At 45.6% G+C, this 14,825-nt stretch overlaps 1 protein-coding gene across 4 annotated transcripts in view; it reads left to right on the top strand.

Moving 5' to 3' along the window:
* The first annotated feature begins 218 nt into the window (after window positions 1-218).
* Window positions 219-14,825, top strand: part of g (adaptor-related protein complex 3, delta 1 subunit-like garnet) — a 354,723-nt gene continuing 340,116 nt past the window's right edge. For all 4 annotated transcript variants that reach the window (XM_070524729.1, XM_065441037.2, XM_065441036.2 and 1 more), the window contains exons 1-3: window positions 219-435; window positions 1,125-1,220; window positions 2,627-2,707. In XM_070524729.1, the coding sequence (XP_070380830.1) occupies window positions 340-435; window positions 1,125-1,220; window positions 2,627-2,707 (273 nt within the window). In that variant the 5' untranslated portion in view covers window positions 219-339. The remainder of the gene's footprint in view (window positions 436-1,124; window positions 1,221-2,626; window positions 2,708-14,825) is intronic.

Raw genomic sequence — 14,825 nt, 5'->3', positions numbered from 1 at the left:
TTTGTTACTGTAGAAAATTGTTTCTGGCAAAATTTTTAGAGTAAACCTGAAAAGGCTGGTTTTTTTTTTGGAGCGTGGATGTGGAGACAGAGCATACTTACTACGGAGACCGCAACCGTAAAATTTTTTGAACGCCGGCTAGGTGGTAGCCGCCAAAACTCGAATTCAAACAAGACACTAGTGTAATGCTATCCATAATGGGGTGGCTAGATCAGCATCCAGAGGTTTATGTCACGTGACTTCCTAGTAGGTCCACGCAAGACGGTCTTCGCTGTATGCGATTTTTGTTCAGCTTTTTACCAGTTGTAAGCTTCATGTAGTGACCAAACACCGCAGGAAATGGCCTTAAGGAAAGTCAAGGGTAATATAGAACGAATGTTCGACAAGAATTTGACAGACCTCGTCCGCGGTATTAGAAACAACAAGGAGAACGAGGTAAGAGCACGGAAAACTCCCCTCTCCCGTTTCTTTTTTATTTTCTTTCGGTAATGGGAGGCCTAGTCCATATTTCGGGGCGTCAAGTTGCAGACGTTGCTGATAAGTTAGCTGCAAAACTGGACGGGCCTCTGGCTGGCTGTTTACCGCTTTCTCGATATCAGGCTTTCTACATTGTATGATGCACCGTAACGGGGTTGGCTGTACAGTCACCCTCGCAACAAAAAAGCTGCGATGTCGTGGTCGACGGGAGTTTATTTGCACTTTTAAGTCCAGCAGTGATCTGCGTGACAGGCTGTTCGTGTTCCGAGATGGTTGACTGGGAATCGGGCGATCATTCTGCATGGATTGTCGCGTGAAGGCTTCATATATCATTTTGCTCTCGCTAAGCGTACGACACGAGTAAGCATCTTCCATGCTTTCCGGTGTCGGCTGACACCCTTAAACTGTGCCATATTTTCTCACTGTGACGAAGTGGTTTGGCGATATCGTCTGGTGCACTTACTTTTTAAATATTTAAATTCGCCCAATTCATAGGGGCGACAGAAAGTAGTGTAACGATATTTTCCGTCAGTATTAGTTCGTTAATTAGACCACGAAATGAGATTGTGGTTTCTTTAAAACACGTAAATACCAAACCATTCTTTTTCTTCTCTGATCTGTGTGCTGGCTGCCTTTTCCTTTTTCAGACAAAATACATCGCACAATGCATCGACGAAATCAAGGAAGAGCTCCGACAGGAAAACATGTCTGTGAAGGCGAACGCTGTTGCAAAGCTTGCTTATGTGAGGAAATCTATTTCTTTATGTAACAATTCTGCTTTGAAGACTGGGCATGTCCTTGTCATATCTTCAGTAAACTAGACCAACTCTACTAGTTATCTATGTCGGAACGCAAAGACACCGTAGGCAAAAAGTGAAGTGGCTTGTTTGTTGTCAGGGGTTAGTCCATTAGTTTGAGCACTTGTAAGTTTCCTAAAAGGATGTGCAACATGCTGTTGCACAGTTTTCACATTATGGTCTGTGTGCAAAGGTTTATTCACAATGGTGATAGCTGCTTTTCTATTTTAATTTGATGCAATGAATTATATTAGTTTTGTGCCACCTGTATTACTTTTAAATGCATTGGTTATGTTTAAAAGTTGTATTCGAATGCATGTTTGGGATCTTGACTATTGTGCGTGATATTGTATATCTTAATTGGTGCTGTGGGCCTACATCATACTTAGCTGTTAGCAAATGGATATGCAGCAGTGTAATGGGACACCTTCATGTATTAAGAATGTTTAAATTATTTTTAAATGCTTGTATTTATGCTAGTAGCACTCATTCTGCATTTGTACAATGGTTCTTGTACAAAAACTTGACTGAGCACAGAGTTAACATGCCCACTTAATACTACATATAGTCCTGCTGCAATAGTGTGCTTACAAACTGCAGGATAAGGTATTATTTTATATGGGGACACTAAAAGAAATATAATGGATTGTCTGATTGCTTTAGAAAATTTGAATTGACTTTCTCTGCACCATGTTTTGCAGTTTTAGCATCAGCAATTTAAATATATAACGTTGAAGAAAAGGCCATTTTTATCTCCCATTCTCCCAATCATCCTGTACTCCACTGCTGCTACACCACTGCTGCTATAGGACAGCATGGGACCATCTGATTTATGAAATGGACATCAGTTATCTGTGGCATGCTGGTGCCTTGTATATGCTGTGGAAAGATGGGTAGACAGTACACCACCGACTGCTCACACTGATGTTTTTTCATTAGCGATGGGGGGCAGTAAGTGTATTAGGTAATGGTTGAGGCCATGTCAAACATGTTCCCATAGATGTGCTCAAAGGGCTTGTATATTCTTATACGAGGAAGTATTAGGTATTCTGTATGGGCATTTTACTAGTGCACTCACCATGATGTCTCTCTGGCTATGGCATTGCGCTCACGAGCATGCTCCGAAAGCCAATATCAGGCCACGTATACCATGCCTTTCGTGCTCGCATGGAATCCCAGATCGTAATACGTAGTTAATCTGGCATCATTCACTATGCTGTTTCTCGGATGTTGCACCTCACAATTTGTTTAATTTTGCTTATATTAGTGTCTGAAGCCACTGTAGGCTAGTCCATGACATTTTTTGATGCAGTCATTGAACCTGAAGGAATCTTATGCTTAATTCTTTTCAGCTTCAAATGTTAGGATATGACATCAGCTGGGCAGCCTTCAACATTATTGAAGTTATGAGCTCTACAAAGTTCACATATAAGGTAAGCAGTGGCACTTCTGTTTCTTTAGGCAGTGGCCTTTATAAGCACAATGTGCATGACCATTTGTTTGCTTACATTATCACAGTCTTTTATGCCAGTCAGGGAAACACACATCTCTAAAGGGTAGTGCTTGTTATGATCAGATGTGATTCATTTCCATTGGACCAAGTAAGAAATGAGATCCTCGTGTGGGGAAGGAAGTGCATCTTTCCTTGAATGGCAGCTTAAGGTGGCAGTCCTACTCCGGCAGCACGCGCTGCGCATTTTCGTCATTGTTTGCGGGCACACTGTGCTTTCTGCGCTCACAGGATTGATGTAAATTATATTGCATTAGAAAGCTTACTTTCTGTGCTTTCCAATGACATGTACTATCGCCTAGCCTGAAGTGTTACCTGGCAGCACTAAAAACAGTGTGAGCAAAAAACAACCTTTCTGCTGTACTAGCCTCCGTTGTACTGCATTTCTGGCAAAACTATTTAACAACCCAAAATGAAAATTTCTGTGCCTTTAAAGGGCGCCTGAAACGTTCAGTCAAATTTTGTAGACGCGTAGGGTACAGCTAAAGTTAATGCAGCTGAAGTACAGCTAAAGTTAAGCACCACAATTTGTGTAAAGCGTTTCATATTAAGAGAGTTACGGACGATTACAAGTTACCCTCCTCCGTAGATGCATTTTCTCCCCAACTCGTTCACCGAGTGATCGGGGCTAAGCTCCGCCTTCACTGGGTCTGCGCCATGATGGCACGTCGTGTCGTCTACTTTCGGTTCTCTAGGAGCGAGCACGTGAAGCCTCATCAACCTCTCCGCCAGCTGCTCGGCAGTTGACCCCAAGTGAGATCTATCGAAGCAGCATGCGTTGTGAGCATTCTGTCGCAGCGCCGAACATGTCTGGTATTCCGGTAACCACAGGCGAGCTGAGCATTTCGACGGAACGGTGGAGGCATAAACTCAAACTGATGAAGGATCATTAGCATAGACTTACATGATCGGCCTGATCGGTTTACACGGTCCAGCCACCTGATGGCGCAGAGCTTAACCAGCCAAAGAGATAATATTGCTCTAACCAAGTGTAAAACATTTTAAACATTTACACAAACATGTTATTGATTGCGATCCTGCGAAATATTTACACCACTTGTAAAGAAGAATACACTTTGTTACTGCTACCGTGTTTGATTGAGCACTGTGCCACCAGGTGGCTGCACTGTGCAGACCATCCACATTTGCGCTTCTGCTCATACCGTGAAACGGCATGGTCACACAGCCAGGCTTTGTCCCATTGCGCTTGCGTTTCCGAATACAGGACTTGCGAAACAATATTGTGGTAGTAATCCTCTGGTGTAATCCTCTGGCCGCAAACGCGCAAATCCTTGCGCTGATCGGATAGCAACAGTCCAGTGTGCTGGAGCCACTCCGCTCGTTGGCTGCCTTGCAGAGGGACACGATGTCGCAGCTTGACATATTGCCAGTCGCTACATTTGCAGCCCACAACGCAACAAAGTCGAATTATGGTGCTTGCTAAAAGACCGACACTGACCACGGAGCTCTTGTCAAAACGAAGCAGGTTGTAACACAAGCAGATGACACTTGCTGTGTGCCGGAAGTGCTTAAGTGTACTGAGGAATTGTTCTTGTGCATTCTGTTTCTGTTATTTTCTTACTTTAGAAACAAATTCACTCCCATTCAAACTATTACGAACAACATTTGTTCACCATCAAGTTGGAAAAATGATCAATGACTCGCCCTGGACAGCTAATCGGATTGCTCGCCCTACTGACGTTGGGAGCACACGCGCCCATCATCCCCCGCGTCGTTGCGGTCGCGTCAAGAGCCGGCATAGACACGGGAGCGGTGCACTACGCCCTCCCGCTTCTCCCTCGCTCTCGCGACACGTGTGCACCCTTCCTCCCCGATTTGCAGGACGGTAGCTGACGGGTGAGGAGGGCATTCCCCTCACAAAGGTAAAAAGGTACAAAACAGCGCCACCGAGGGAGATCCTTTCTCTCTGACGCCAGGCCCCTAACCTGCCGGATTGGAGTGCCTGCCGCAACCTGTGAGTGACCTTGTTTTCCTGACTATCTCAGGCAACGAGGCCATTACAAAGAGGACTTCCGTCTGCCAGTGTTCTTTATTGCTTGTAGCAATAAATGTTACAGTTGACACGCCGCTGGTTGCCCTATTAGTTCAAACCCGATGTAGCCTCGATTCCCACGCTACGGGTTGGGGAGTACCACAGAGCGACTGTGCGGGGCTAGATCCGGAGCTCGTGTTCAGCCCTAGCCGCACGCAGAGTGGAACCCCCACAACGTCAATTGTGTTAATGACGTCAAATGGGCAGGGGCAGCTAAATATTCAGCCGAGCAGTGTGCTGCGATTGGCAGCGATGTACATTCTTAAAACCTTATAATAAGTTACACCCTTTACGCGGAGCACTTGGATGCATCAATTAATCATCAGAAGGACCTACTCTAATGATGTAGTATGTTTGTAGAAAATCGTCAAAATCGTTTCAGGGTCCCTTTAAATTAAAGGTTATAGTACAAGGTTTCTATGAAAAGATATAGGCCCTAATAAAGGCGGGCTAAACAATAAAAGTTTATAAATGAACATCCTTTTCTCTTTTCAATGCAGAACAATATTTAGTGGTTTTCTAGGTTACAGTGCACTTATCTATGCAAAGTTATTTTGTGTTCTGATGAACAGTTCATGAGTTATTATTACTTCAAATGGGCAGTTTATGGCTATACTGAAGAAGAGGCAAAACTATTCAAGCTGAAACTCTGCAAACTCTGAAAAGCACGAACGGCACGAGAAAGGCAGAGCACACGTGCACAATTTACGCTACGTAGACTGGTGACTTTTATAAAGCAATTACTTTTGGCAAATGATCTATTTATGCAATTCCTGCTTGTGTAGAGCGTGTGATCTTATTCCAAAGGCAAGTGTAAGGACTTGCCATGCGACGCTTGTGTCCTGGGGAGGTAGAGAAACTGTCCTTCACGAAAGCAATGAAAACAGCTGTCGGCAAAACTTGGAAAACATCTGAGGGCTGTGCGCAAGGCTATACGCGAGGGCTTGCGATGGTCATTGTAATCATAAAGCTTGCACAATGAGCGCTAACACAGGTGAGCGCGTGTACGTTTACTAAAGTGATCGTTCTGTGCTACAGCTTGTTATACCATTTCGCTGTACCGAGGCTCTGAAACTCGAATGATGCGACCTCCAATACCGCGGGCCCTCTAGTGGATATACCCATGACAGCACAGCACATGCACCGGAAGTGTGCGCGATTTCTATCTCAGTAAAACAGCCTACTCACAAGTACTATTTTGTAGGGGTGTGCAAAAAGTAACTTTTGACACCAATCGAAAACTGCCAATGACAAATAGAATCATATATAAATTGTATTCAATTTGACAACTGAATCAAATAGGCAATTATTATATACTACGCTATCCAGATTTTGAGTACACATACTATTATTTCATTTCCGGAAAACATCTCTAGAGTACACCTGCAACCTTCAAATTTGTAGCTGCTGTCCTGTTCTAAGACTGCAATATATTTGGGTAAACAACCAAATAAGCGGACATCAGCAGTTGACAGATGGCAAGCGTTGAAGGAAACCCATATAATAAACATGTATTTTTTTTTGCGCACATACGCGTATTCATCATATCATTGAGTGACACTTATCAGTTCAGTCATAATGCCTTCTTTTTCTCCTGTTTTTAGCTGCAGAGAATACAGTGACACTCAAGCAGTATTCTTTGGGTTGCATTCCTTCCATCACATGTTCGCTTGTTGAATTCTTCATGAATCTGACAAGCAAGTTTCTTAGGCGGTTGGTGCACATGAAACGTGGATGATTTCTGCGTAATATAATGCGGGACGCATATTTGTGCTGAGTGGTACACAAGCAGGTGCATCACATGGGCACTGATATAGAGACTCGTGTGAAAGAACTCAACTACAATTGTTGCGTGTTTGTCTGTACTAGATGATATAAATAGTATCCTTCTCAAGCTTATCTCACAGCCCATCCCGCACCAATAGTGAGTACCAAGAGAATTGGAATAAATTCCGCGCCATTGCTGCATGAGGTAAACAGGCACGAGGCAATCCTGGTTTTATCAGGTGGCTTCATGTCCATGAGTGCTGCTGTCTGCACGTTGTCCATGGGCCATACTGATCGAAAATCTCAGCTGTTTATGACATCTGTATTCTGGCACCCGAGCACTGCAAATACTGATAACAAGCATTACAAGGGCTTTGTCCGCATGCTTCGACACTGCGACGAGTGCCAAAAACCATTCTGCCGGCTTGTGGGACAACACGGGGCTCGTGTTTCAAAATGGAGAGAAGGAAACGTGCCGCTCACGTGGGTAAGGAAGCAGGCTATAGACAGAGAGTAAGGGTGCTTTCCGGCTGCATCTGCTTACCTCGACCTTTTTGCAGATACTGTCTGCTCACCTTCCTTCAGTTTTTGATGCATTTTAGTCGTTAGGAATTGTTGTTAATGTAGGTTGGGAAGGAGACAACCTTCACTGCCATTACCATAACTGTATTGCAGAAGGCGAACATTTGAACTATTCCATGGCAGGGGGAGCTATCATCAGCCGGCATTCCTGGAAGTGGTCAACCTCTCATGTACTTGCTGAGACCAACACTGCTTAGCTTCGGCGATTGCAGGAGCTGTCACTCATGCACCAGGACATGGCATGATGGCCTAGGAACATTTGTCCGCTACCCAAATCCCCATTCATGTCCATGCAGTTTACAAACAGTGCTGGAAAAAAAATGTGTGTGAGCGCGTGTGTGTGTGTGCGTGTGTATGTGTAAATATATATATATATATATATATATATATATTGTTGAAAACCAGGAAGCGGAGCCGAAGTAGAGAACGTCTTCTTTATTCGACGCTTGCAAAAACAACTAAAAAAATGCAGGCGCGCGCTCGGCTCCACGCTCGCTTCTAACTTTGTCTTCTTCTCTTCGTTTCCGGAGCATAATATTCAACAGCTCCCGGTCGAACAATTTGCGTATGCTTGTTTCTTTTCAAGACGGAGCTTGTCCAGCAGATTCTAGGTGGTACCGCATCTGTGCCGGTCTCCGCAACGTGTTGCCATTAGAAGTGCGCACTTTGCATGAGCTAACTTTGCCGTCGGCACCATCAGCACTTTGTGTTCGTGGTGGAACCATTGCTGGCATGTCTTCCTGATGGGCGTAGGTGCCGCAGTGGAAGTCGTCGCAGCCATCATTGCTGACGTGCTGCTGGTGCATGCGTCGGTGTTATGTGACTGGCGTGCCCTGGCCCCGGCCCAGACAGCATTCCTAGCCCTCCAGGGGTTAAAGGTGGTGGCTGTTGTGGGGAAGGTAATTCCTTTTCAAGGCCTGGCGAGCTGTTGCGGGCGGCCATGGCTTGAGGCTGTCGTGGAAGTGGCATTCGCTCCACCTGGACAACGGGGGCCAGCGTGTGGTTGTTGCGTTTTAGTCTTTTCACCCCACTGCTGTGCCTCCCTGACAGTGAGGACCCAGATGAAGCCTTTGCTGTTGACGACGGGCGCCCGGCAGGCCCGCTCGAGTGTCGCAGGGCGGAAGACGATAACATTGAAGACGACGATGAGGACGACGATGACAAGGAGCTGTGCCCCGAGGACTTCCTTCCACCCGCCGGTTGGAGCACGGGCGTGTCAGCAGTGTCGTCACCCCTACCAAAGGTGTCGGTGCTCCCATGCCGCTGCTCCAAGTGATTTCGCAGAGCGTGGGGTCTTGTGACTTGGTTACATATTTCACACACAACTAAATAGATATCATCCCACGCTAGACAAAATCCGAAAAGTTCCATATCCTCTTTTCTTAATTTTATGGCATCGCTTTCTCTTTTCGCTGTCTCTGCCTCTGTATCGGTTTCTTCGTTTTCTGGACTCTTGAGGCAGATAGTTTCGGTCCAAGAATTCCATGACTGTCCTTGAATAGCCGACACAATATTGGTGGCCTCCAGTCTGTGAAGATCTTTCAATAGTTTGGCAGTAGAAGGGTACTTGTCTTCTACTAGTTGGAAGCGGTGTCGCAGAGTTGCAGCAAGGAGAAAGGGACTGCTGCAGGCAACAAAAGGAACCCTTGTCATGCGCAGTTCTTCAGTATTGGCAGACCCTTCTTCAAACCAGAAGTAACGAAACGCGTCTCGGTCGTATTCCGCCAGGCATACTTGAAGAAACGCTTTTTTGATATGGGCGGAAATTATAATCTTGAAGCTGCGAAATTTCAGCCTTAAGTCGATGATGTTGGGGTTCAAATTCGATCCTGTCCACAAGACATCGTTGAGTGAAGTTGACTCCGGAGCATGAGAAGAGGCGTCGGATACCACCCGTACTTCAGTCCTACTTCTGTCGCGTTGCACTACTGCTCGGTGTGGCATATAGCACGTGATATGTTCACTCGTACTGTCCATTGTGACCTTCTCCGCGTAGTCCTTGTTATAGTAGCTCCTAATGGCAGTGTCATATTCCTTCGGAAACTCTGGTTCTCGATGTAGTGCTCTCTGCATGGACTCCAGCCTCTTTAAAGTGATATCCCGGTTATTTTTAGGCTGGGAACAATTGCAGCGCCACGGCAGTTCAACTTTATCGCAACCATTGTTTCTAATAGTCGTTTCCATGAAGTTCTTCAGGACTAGTTCGTTATCTTTCGAAAGTCTTGTCTTCGTTAGTCAGTCCCAGATGTTCTATTTCCCAGGAAGACCTCAGTTGCTGGGAAACATTGTCTTCCGTTAGGCATATGTTGAAGTTCCATACGGTTTCCTGCTTGTAGAACTTAGGTGGACTTCTGGTATCTCCATGAAGTGTCCATCCTATGACAGTTTCGATGGCGGTCAAGGAGTCGTCCAGTCGATGAATTCTTCCGCTGACAAGCTTCCAGTAATAGTCGGCACCTATAAGGATGCTTATTCCAGGCTCAGGCGAGACCTGAACTGCGTTGACGTCAGCCAAACGTAGGTTCTTGCTTTTCAACCTTGCAAGTACATTTGTATCTGTCAATGCTGACAAGTCATTGCATATTTCTGGAACTTCTATCGCCTCAACTTCTAGTGAGTTTGAGTCGTACTGGCTATGCAGCGTGACTCGTACTCTTCGATAATATTTTCGTGGTGCTGAAACGTTTCCAAATCCCGAGATGGTGAGCTGCTCTTCAGCTAACACAGTGGCTTTCAGCTTCCTAGACAATTCTTCCGTGATGAAGCTGCGTTGACTGCCACCATCAATCAACATTCTTACAAAGCATCTGCTTCCAGTGCCCATAGCCCAAACTTGCGCGGTCTGCAGAAGCATTGTGCACTTTATCGAGTCTGTTGACGAGCTGGAAACAGTTGTCTGCGTTTCCGTATTCTTCTGCTTCCATTTCGGGTCGCACATTGTGGTGATATGTCGCCCTTTGCATTTCGCACAGCTTAGTCTCTTCCAGTTTCGGCATTCCTTAGCTTTGTGAAATTGTCTAGCGCAGCGGACACAGCATCCTAATTTCCGTAGTTTCTCTTTCTTTTCGTCTAATGTTAGTTCCGTTGTGCAGACATCCACCGAGTGATTTTTGTCTCCGCATATTATACAACTCTCCGGAGTCAGTTTCACGGTTAGCATAGATGCAGAACCTTGGAAATGCTCATTAGGTTCTCGTTTTGCTGTTGAGGCTTGTTCTCTCTTGTCAGAAGTCATCATTATAGTCTGTTCCTGGCTTCTTACTTCAAGGCTCAAGAAGTCTAGAAGAACAGACATTTCGTTTAGACTTTCACTAGCAACGCCTGTATTTGTCGAAGACAAGATGCGCTGATTATAACGGAGTACCATTTCTTGCGGAAGATTTTGTATTATAGCAGTTTTCAGAAGCACTCCATATTCTTTTTCTTCAACGCCAAGGTTATGCAGGGATCTCACGCGAGTCTGCACTTCTTCATGCAACCTTTGAAGCCCTTCGAAATCTTCGCAAGAACGAACTTTACGTAGGTTTAGAAGGCGACGCATGTGGTCGTTAACAATCAGTGACTTCTGACCGAATCTTTCTTTGAGAAGTTCTATAGCTGTGCTATAGCTCTCGTTAGTTGTCGACAGGCCGCTGATGACACCTTCCGCTTTACCCATCAAGTAGCTCCGAAGATATTTCAGTTTGTCTACGTCGGTAATATATCGGTTCTGGTGAATAGTAGACTCAAATTGATCCCAAAATTCCGGCCATTTAATGGGGTCACCATGAAACTTCGGCACATCGAGCTTCGGTAGCTTAACGTGTGCGCGTGCTTGACGAAAGTCATCGTGAGATTCGCGCGTAGTCGTTATTTGCTGATCGGATAAAATGCGTTCAGCGCGGGATTTCGCGAGGACGATAGATTCTTGATACTCTACGACGCTTTGAAGCTCATCCTCAAGGTTATCATCCGTAACATGCTCTTCTACTTGGTTATCAAGGTCCGTAAGCATAGTTTCCTTTATCTTCAATAGGTTAAGATGGTCGGTCAGCTCACCATATGGCGTTGGTTCCGTCTGCATAAGAGTTGTCATCTCGTTGATGATCCTGGTGACCGCCGCTCGAACGGTAGCACGCTTCCGTCGTAGTCTTTCCATGTCCTCACGTCGGGAATCGTAGGCCTCGTGATGACGTGGATCGTTCTTCGATTCCGCCGCAGCGTCGTCACGTTGATCGCGTCGGTAGGTCGTCCTCTTCAGGTAGCTCGCTTCATCGATAGGGGTCTTCAACTGTAGGTCCGATATCCTGGTCACGGCACCATATGTTGAAAACCAGGAAGCGGAGCCGAAGTAGAGAACGTCTTCTTTATTCGACGCTTGCAAAAACAACTCAAAAAATGCAGGCGCGCGCTCGGCTCCACGCTCGCTTCTAACTTCGTCTTCTTCTCTTCGTTTCCGGAGCATAATATTCAACATATATATTGGCACCTCTTACATAAAAGACATCTGTTTTGGTATGCATGAGGCTAACAGTGCTTTAGTTGGCTATACGCAAAGCTGTTCCGTCGTGCATGTATATAAAAAGCACCCTTCTTAGGGCACTGCAAGGCATGCAAAAGGGCCGAAGTAATGGAAACGAGCTTGCTGGGGGGTTTCTGAACGCAGGGAAATAGGCATTAGATCACGCAGCACATGCGGTCAACACAAAACTGGTTTCAGCAGTGCACACAACTCTAATTTCTATCCACGTGCACGCAGTCCCGGGTAGCTTACAAAAGCACTGCGACTACGTATAGCGGTCGGACCTCTCCACTCCACTGTTCCATGCAACGTAACAATGCTGGTAACAACCTTTCGCTAGGAAGTCACTCGACAAATGAACTGTCTTTTTTTTTCTTTTTACTTAGGCACTCAGTGGTTCATGGTAGAGCACAAACTGTTCTGCATGGGCGATAGTTCAACGATGTCCCGTAGTATATAGGTCACGCAAAGCAGTAATTGACTCCTAACCGCTTGACCTCGTGATAAGGAAAGTATGTTATTGCATTCTTGTGGATTTGAAACACGAAAATTGTGAAGAAATTGTGGCCTAATCGGAAATCTCTTGACACTTTTTCATAGGCGTTTCATAAAGAAAAGGCATCACAGAGGCCATCTATGGTGATAGACAATCTCCTTCCATCCTTTAATAGTTCCTGGTTGTGTTGATATGTTAAAACTGCATGCTGCTATTAGATTCAGCAGTGGTTCATGACAGGCAGTTGTGATGCGAGCGCAAAAGGCAAGTATGGCACAAATACTTTGCAAATATGTCGTTATGGTGATTGGTGTGCTCTGGTATTGCCGCTGCAAGTGGGCATTGGCTGTTTACATGTCACCATTTATATAGTGACACTAAAGCAGTGCACATGACAAGCATAGGTATGCTTAAGCATTCTAACAATCTTGGTTGTGCAGCTGCAGAAAGCCAGCCCAAAAACTCATTATATGCAGCTTTGCATCGCAAGCAGCCTGACAGAAAAGGACTTTTGATGAAGTGTACCCTATTCATATGCTGATGCTTGTAACACAGCTAAGATATTCGCCCACCCTTAGCGGAAACGTTGCCATGTTAGGATAGCAGTGAAGACAAATGCCGCAGTTTTCGCAGCATGCCCGCCATGCGTTTTTTATGTCACTGGCAGTTAAGCGTGCCCACCTCAGTTTCTGGCCCCTCAAAGTGGACATGGCTACGTTATTGCTGCAAACTTGCCGATATTAACGATATTGTTCATTACTGATACGAAATAAACTGTTTCAGTGCACGTGATGTACTCACAAGAGGGAAAAAAGTCGCGCTTGGCACGTTCGGCTTGTTCCGCCGGCCGCCATTTTTTTTGGTGTCCCACCCTGTTACAGCGGCAGCCACCTGCTTGTTGACCTGTTGTCATTGTGCAGCAAATGTGGGATGAAAAATTTTTTTCTTTTCGTGGGAAATTTAACCCGCATAATGATCACACCCCTGAATTTGCGTTAGTTTTTTTCACAAAAAAGTGCGATCATTATGCGAGTAAATGCGGTACTTGCTTCTTAACTTAAAGGGGCCCTGAAATGACTTTGACGATTTTGTATAAACATACTGAGTCATTAAAGTAGGTCCTTCTGTTCATTAATTGATGCATCTAAGTGCTCCCCGTAAAGCGTGTAATTTATTATAAGGCTTTAAAAATGTACATAGCAAGCTATCGTGACACAGCACTTGGCGGAGCTGCCTCTGACCATTTGACGTAAATTGCCCTAATGATGCTAGTAGGGCGAGCTATCTGATTGGCTGCCTAGGGCGCGTCAATATTTTTTCCAACTTTATGGTGAACAAATGTTTCTAATAGTTGGAATGTCATTCGTTTCTAGAAAAATAAAGTAACAGAAAAGGAATGCTTAAGGACAATTTCCCACTGCACTTAAGCACTTTCGGCACAAAGCAAGTGTCGCCTGCTTGTGTTACAATGTGCTCTATGATGACGAGAGCTCTGTGGTCAGTGTTAATCTTGATATTTCTTTTTGCAAGCAACATGGTTCGCCCTTGTTATGTTGTGGGCAGAAAACTTGGTGACTGGCAATATGTCCAGGTGCGACATCGTGTCCCTCTGCAAGGCAGCAGACAAGCGAAGTGGCTACAGCCCATCGGGCTGTCGCTGTCCGATCGGCACCAGGATTTGCGCGTTTGCGGTTGTCACTCACTTTACATCGGAGGATTACTACCACAACAGTGTTTTGCGTGTCCAGTATTCGGGCAAACGCAAGCGAAAGTGGACTGGCCCCGGCCGTTTCACCGTGCCGTTTTACGGAATGAGCAGAGGTGCAAACGTGAACGATCTGCACAGTGCAGTCACTTGGTGGCAGAGAGCTCAACCTAACACATGAGCAGTAATGAAGTGTATTCTACCTTGCTGCTGGTGTAAATTTCCTGCACGAGCGTAATCGGTAATAGTGTCGATCAAGATAGCATGCTGACGCAGACAACCATCGAGCTTGAGGTGAAGAGTAACAATGCTTTATTGGATGCTTGTGCCTTTACATCAGCCTTCCGGCTGATGGGCTTACACAGCATGGTTGCCAATCTTGAGGACCCTCGTTGCCAGGCCCGATACAGTGAACACGTTTTTGTGAATGTTTATAATAGTTAGAGCAATATTAGCTCTTTGTTTGGCTGGTTAAGCTCTGCGCTACCAGGTTAAGCTCTGCACTAAAGCTCCTTCATCAATCTGAGTTTATGCCTCCACCCATCCATCAAAATGCCCATCTCGCCTATGGTTACCGGAATACCAGAAATGCTCGGCGCTGTGACAGAAATGCTTGCAACGGACGTTGCATTGATAGCTCTTGCTTGGGGTCGACTGCCAGGTGGCTGGCAGAGAGGCTGGAGAGGCTTCACTTGCTTGCTCCTAGCCAACCGGAAGTAGACGACACGACATGCCATCATGACGCAGAGGCAGTGAAGGTGGAGCTTAGCCCCAATCACTCGAGTTGAGGAGAAAATACGTGACTGAGGAGGAAGGTAACTTGTAATCGTTCGTAGCTCTTTTAATATGAGATGCTTCACAAACATTGTGGTGTGGATGGTTAACTGTAGCTGTACCATACGCGTCGACAAAATTTGTCCAAACTGGTTCAGGGACA

Source organism: Dermacentor albipictus, chromosome 9 (genome assembly GCF_038994185.2).
Source record: "Dermacentor albipictus isolate Rhodes 1998 colony chromosome 9, USDA_Dalb.pri_finalv2, whole genome shotgun sequence".
Taxonomy (NCBI): domain Eukaryota; kingdom Metazoa; phylum Arthropoda; class Arachnida; order Ixodida; family Ixodidae; genus Dermacentor; species Dermacentor albipictus.
This window is presented reverse-complemented; position numbering and strand designations above follow the sequence as displayed.